Below are 6,784 nucleotides of genomic sequence, written 5' to 3' on the forward strand. Positions count from 1 at the left end.
TTCCATTTCATGGTATACATAATTACCCAGCTATTGCTGGAAACACAAGATTGCAAGGTATGTAAAAGCATGACATAATCTGGTCCTTACTTGGACAAACCTAGTCCTTACTTGGACAAACCAGTTGAGTTCTATTGCAGGAAACGCATACTCATACTGTTTACACATGAAGCTGAATGCTTATTTGGATAACATAAAATTGCCATTGTATCCAAGTTATCACCACTGTAATGTTGAGGTTGTCCCTTAGTACTGTTTTATCATAAAATATGTCTTTAATATCGGAATACATTTTTGGTGAAACAATTACCAAATGAATATATTTCAACATACTTATTTATTTACAAATAAAGGTATTTTGCTCTTTCTTATCAATAGATGTCACATTCGCTCATTTTGATACTGCGTGTAAGAAAGATCATTACGCTACTATGACCAATCCATCAAATGATGATGGTATCCACCCAATGTCCGCTGTAGGTACTGTACAAAGAAGGTAACAGTCAGAGACAAGAACAGGGTTTACATACATATACCTAATTTAGGGTAAGTACTAATAGTATTTATCCTATATATCTACGGACCACTTGCATTTATCCAAGTTACGTAAATGTAAATCATTGTGTATCCTTACTTGCTAGTTGCATTATTTTCATCAACCTAGTACACTTACCTACAATACTTTTTGTAATGTACCGATTTACAATACAAATAAGTGAGAGAGAGACAAGTTCTGTTATAGTTGAAAGCTAGCACTGAAGTGTTTATTCTTTATTCTACATCTACTATATATAATAACAATATCGGTAATGGGTAATTAATCTGTCAAGGTGGAATGTTTAGTGGTCTCAGCAGAGGGGTCTACTTTAGCCATTAGTGACCATTAAGTAGCCAGGGTTATATAGAAGTGGGTTAACATAATATATATGGTAACAGGTGAAGGAAGTATAAATAATTGGTAGCAAGTAATATTAATCAAGTTCAATACATTACATTCCCTCCCTTCTATTATAAACAATTCTAAGCTATTTATTTATAATTGAATCAAAGCAGCACTGTACTAAGTTATGGTTTAATAACACTTTAAATGTATATGGTATAATGCACTGTATAAAGTAAAACATAAGATCAACATTTTAAATTGTCCAGTAATAATGTCCATAAAAGTTTCTATATTTCAGTTATTAAAAATGTCCATATCTTTCCGGCGGTTTTCTATCGCGAGTAAGGTATACTCTTCGCTGAGCAGTAATAGACTGTGCTTCGACAGTCGATTGTGATGTTTCCACTGTTCAGATTTGGATTAATGAGCATTGGAGGTAATTGTGGAGGATCATCTTTGTTTGTAAGCTGTTTATCCTGAGTTTGAACAGGCCTATAACGCTTCCTGATATGGTCGGCATGACGACGACAAACTCGTCCATCTTCTAGTTTTGTCTTGAATGAGATGCGACCGGATTTTAATATTATTGTTCCGGGTAACCATTTCAGATTTTGTCCTCTAAAGTTCTTTATATACACCTACTCTCCTTCTGCAAAAGTGCGTTCTTTGCATGACGATCATGGGCTAATTTCTGTTTTTCAAGTTGAGTGATAACACGATCTGCTTGATAAGGGTGTAAAAGATCAAAATGCGTTTTCAATTTTCGGCCATTCAGTAATTCTGCTGGTGTTTTGCCAGTTGTGCTATGAGGTGTATTTCTATATTTAAATAGGAATCTTGAATTGTTTTTTTTTTTAACTTTATTTGGTAATCAAGGTTAAAAAACAATAAAATATAATACATAGAAAATAGAAAAACAATTGCACGGAAAAAACAGGCCTTGATTACAAGGAATGCCAAGAAAAGTTAAAAACTTATTTCCACTTGGGTCCTAAAAACAAGAAACTGATAACAAGAACATACAAATTACAACATAAGAATCTTGCGACTTTTGTTTCGATATATCCATCTTTCGTACGTTTCATTGTTTCTTTAAATGTGCGTACAGCACGTTCCGCAAGACCATTCGATGATGGGTGATATGGGGCTGTTAAAGAATGTCTTATTCCATTTCGCTTTACGAATGTATGAAATTCATCACTGGTGAAACATGTTCCATTGTCGGATACTATTTTATCTGGCAATCCATGCGATGCAAATATAAGCCTGAGCTTATCCACTGTGGTATTTGTCGTTGAGGAATTTACCGGAATTACCTCAAGCCATTTTGAGTATGCATCGTATTAAAAACATTTTTCCAATAAATGGTCCAGCACAGTCGATATTTAATCGTGACCATGGTCTATTTGGCCAATTCCATGGGTGCAATGGTGCTTTAGGTGGTAAAGTTTGATTGGATTGGCATGTATCGCACTGCTTTGATATGTCTTTGTCCATATTAGGCCACCATAACGAATCCCGAGCAAAACTTTTCATTCTGACAATTCCAGTATGACCGTCATGTAGTGCTTGTAGCAACTGTTTTCTACCAGGCTGTGGAACAACAATTCTATTTTCCCACAAAATACATCCATCTTGTGTAGAGAGTTCTCTTTGTCAGATCCATCCAATATGGTTGCAAGTTTTCAATTTTTGGATTAGTATTGGGCCAACCCTTTTCAATGTAGTAAAGAACTCGAGAAAGTGTTGGATCTTTAACCGTCCAACCTTTAATATCTGCTGTGGAAACTGGAGATTGGTTCATTGGCTCCATCAATAGAACAGTTTCGGCAGGTTGTGGAATTGATTCTGGTTTTCCTGGCAATGGTAATCTGCTTAAGGCATCCGCATTGGCATGGGACTTTGGGACTTTCAGTTTGAATCTTAATGTATATTTGTATGTACCTAATTTCAGTGCCCAACGTTGGATTCTAGCTGATGCTTGGCTGGGCACAAGTCTGTCCTCATTAATAAGACCCAGCAATGGCTTATGGTCTGTTACCAATGTGAAATGTCTACCATAAATGTAAGACTGAAATCGCGTTACCCCGAAAACGCATGCCAAACCTTCTTTCTCAATTTGCGAATACTTTTTTTCCGCTTCTGCAAGTGTTCTAGATGCAAATGCGATTGGTCTTCCTGTACCGTCACTTTGTCGATGTGCTAACACAGCCCCAATTCCATATTGAGATGCATCACACGATAATATTATTTCCTTTTTTGGATCATAATGTGCAAGAGGAAAGTAGCAATTCCTTTGATTTATCAAAAGTAGATTGTTCTAAATTTGTCCAGTTCAAAGCTTTATCCTTACGAAGTAAGGCATATAACAGAGCAATTAAGTGTGTGGATAAGTTTGGTAAAAACTTCATAATAAGATAATAATCCCAAATAAGCTCTCAGTTCTGTCAAGTTTTGAGACGCTGGAGCATCTTTAATTGCTCTCACTTTGGCGTTTGTGGGATGCAATCCCTCTTTGTCGATCAGGTGTCCCAAATAACCAACAGATTTAACCATAAAAACACACTTACTCTTTTTTAGACGAAGTCCAGCATCTGCCAGTCGCTTTAGGACGGTTTCAAGAGTTTCGAAATGCTCAAAGTCATTCTTTCCTGTAATTAATATATCGTCCAGGTATACTGTAACACCTTTAACTCCTTGTAATAGTCCTTCCATGACATGCTGGAAAATCGCTGGTGCTGAAGAGACTCCAAACGGCAACCGTGTATATTGTAAAGTCCCTTTTGAGTGTTGATTACAACATATTTTCGAGAATCTTTATCCAAGAGTAATTGTTGGTACGCTTGTGACATATGTCCAATTTAGTAAATTTTTCTTCGGGGCAAAGGATACTGATCAACTTTGGCTGCTTTATTTACAGTAATTTTGTAGTCACCACAGATCCTAATGGTAGATTTATCTGCCTTAAGTACCGGAACTATTGGTGCAGCCCAGTCTGAAAACTGTATAGGTTCAATAATGCCTTCTCGTTGTAAGCGATCAAGTTAGTCATCTACTTTCTGTCGCAAAGCATACGGAACATTTCTGGCTTTGCAAAATTTTGGCATTGTCTCTTTATCAACATACATTTTTGCTTCAGTACCCTTAAGGGTACCTAGTTCATCTTTAAATATTTCTTGGTATTTACCAAGCAGTGAACTTAAATCTAATTGGTTTATTACCTTGATTTGTTGCCAGTCCAACTTTATAAACTGAAGCCAGTCTCGACCAATTAGGGTAGGTCCATCTGTTCGCACAATCGTTAACGGTAATATTGTAGTAGTACTCTGGTATGTAACTTCAGCATTAATTTTACCCAAAACATCCATTATTTGTCCAGTGTACGTACGTAGCTTAACTGACGAAGGTTCAAGTTTTCTTTCAGGCCATAATTGCCTAAATTTCGTCTGCGACATTATTGATACCGAGGCTCCTGTGTCAATTTCCATTTCAGTATCCAAACCATCTAACAGTATCTTAACTTTCATAGGTGGAGGACTAGACGTGGTCTTTATTCCAAATAATTCTTCATACATTTCTGTAGCTATGTTGCTTGGTTTATCTGCCACAACATTGTTAACTGTTTGGGGCTTCCCCTTCTTTTTGCTAAGACAAACAGATTGAATGTGTCCTACCTTGTTACAATAATGGCAAGTTGTTTGCTTAAAATAACATTTGTCTGGCAAATGGTTATTCTTTCCACAGCGAAAACATGGTTTCGACTTCTTATTTGTATTTGACATAACTAGTTTTTATGGCTTCATAAGATTATGTTAACACAATATATGTGCATAAATTGCAATATTATAGCATAATTATCGAATTTTAAAAAGTGGACATTTTTGCCATTTTTCGAAATAATTCCTTTTTTCCCCCGCATTGAAATTTTCGAAAAATGGCAAAATTTCGACCCTTTTATTTGTTTACATAACTAGTTACTATGGCTCTATAAGATGATGTTAACACAATATATATACATAAATGACAATATAATAGCATAATTATTGGATATTAAAAAGTGAACATTTGCAAATTTTCGAAAAATTCCTTCGGTCCCCAGCAGTGAAATTTTCGAAAAATGGCCAAATACTTACCCTTTTATTTTTTGACTTAACTAGTTTTTATGTCTCCATAAGATGATGTTAACACAATATATGTGCATAAATTGCAATATTATAGCATACTTATTGAATTTTAAAAAGAAGAAAATTTGGCAATTTTTCTAAAAAATTCCTTTGGTCCCCCGCAGTGAATTTTTCGAAAAATGTCAAAATTTAGACCTTTTTATTTTTTTACACAACTAGTTACTATGGCTTTATAAGATGATGTTACCATAATATATGTGCATAAATGGCAATATTATAGCATAATTCTTGAAGTTTAAAAAGTGGAAATTTTGGACATTTTTTGAACAATTCCGTAAATTTTGACTTCTTTTTGTAAGCAATTTTGTTTACATTTTCAACTGCAGCTGCAGAGGTTGGCTGCGCCAGATCTCTTACATTTCTTGTTGCAGTTTCGATGCTAGTTGCAATTTCAACAGCTTTTTCCAGTGTCAGTGCTTTTTCTGCCAAAAGACCAAATTCCGTGATTACGGACGCCAAAAACTAGATGATCTCGTAACATTGTATTGAGCGAGGCTCCAAAGTTACAGAATTCTGCCATCGATCGCAGCGATGTCATAAATTCAGGCACTGTTTCATTATCACGTCGAAAGCGTGAGTTGAATTTGTATCGCTGTACAATTTCACTAGGCACATGGACTGTGATGCCCATTCATAGCTGTTACCAGCTCATCGAATGTTTTATCCTTGGGTTTTTCTGGTGTAACCAAATTTCGTAAAAGCTTATAAGATGATGGGCCAATAACTGTTAACAGTGTTGCTTGTTTCTTCTCCTCTGTAGTAATTTCTTTTGCCTTGAAATACAAGTTACTTACTTACTTATTTGTTTTCATAGCTATTCCCAATATTGGGGACATTTCGCCGTCATTGACATTATGTTGATATAGCACAACTTTTCTTAATTTTATGAGAGACGTTAATTTTGATGAGAAGGTCATGGAACACTAATTAATTTTAAAAACAACTAAAAACCTGGGACCTGTAACCCTGACGGGTACTCTCCCTCCGGGTCAAAGGGATCCCGAAACTCATCGGTGGGCAGGGGCGCTCATCTCCCTGTTCAGGACTATTCCTGATGATTACCCAACCTATTTACATTTAAAATTAAAATCAAACATCAAGACATAACTTAATCAACTTAATGACTACTGGACATAGTAGTTATTGTCTTCTATAAAAGATGCTGGAAGCACTTCCTTATATAGTCTTCTTCTTCTGTCTGTTGTTCTTCTTCTTCCTCAGACTCTAGTCTAAAGTCTAAACGCTCAACAAACTGTGACCAATCTTCCCTTCCTTCAATAAATTCTTCAATTTTGCCAATAAGGGCCATTCTCGTCGCCACTGTAGTGTAATGTACCGATTTACAATACAAATAAGTGAGAGAGAGACAAGTTCTGTTATAGTTGAAAGCTAGCACTGAAGTGTTTATTCTTTATTCTACATTTACTATATATTATAATAACAATATCGGTAATGGGTAATTAATCTGTCAAGGTGGAATGTTTAGTGGTCTAAGCAGAATGTCTACTTTAGCCATTAGTGACCATTAAGTAGCCAGGGTTATATAGAAGTGGGTTAACATAATATATATGGTAACAGGTGAAGGAAGTTTAAATAATTGGTAGCAAGTAATATTAATCAAGTTCAATACATTACACTTTTCATTTAATCTTAACAGTAAAGTTAATCTTTCTGATTGCGTGGAGATGGATTGTGATGCATTTAAGAAAGCAATGAT

The 6,784-nt window shown here is 35.5% G+C and overlaps 1 protein-coding gene across 1 annotated transcript; it reads right to left on the reverse strand.

The window, feature by feature from the left end:
- Nucleotides 1–2,492: 2,492 nt before the first annotated feature.
- On the reverse strand, nucleotides 2,493–6,376 carry LOC144852395 (uncharacterized). Its single transcript, XM_078710178.1, has 4 exons — nucleotides 6,240–6,376; nucleotides 4,071–4,528; nucleotides 3,371–3,663; nucleotides 2,493–3,137 (listed from the first exon to the last, which is right to left on the reverse strand). The coding sequence occupies exons 1-4, from the start codon at nucleotides 6,374–6,376 to the stop codon at nucleotides 2,493–2,495; spliced, it is 1,533 nt and encodes a 510-aa protein (XP_078566304.1).
- Between the last annotated feature and the right edge of the window lie 408 nt (nucleotides 6,377–6,784).

Source organism: Antedon bifida, chromosome 9 (genome assembly GCF_963402885.1).
Source record: "Antedon bifida chromosome 9, ecAntBifi1.1, whole genome shotgun sequence".
Taxonomy (NCBI): domain Eukaryota; kingdom Metazoa; phylum Echinodermata; class Crinoidea; order Comatulida; family Antedonidae; genus Antedon; species Antedon bifida.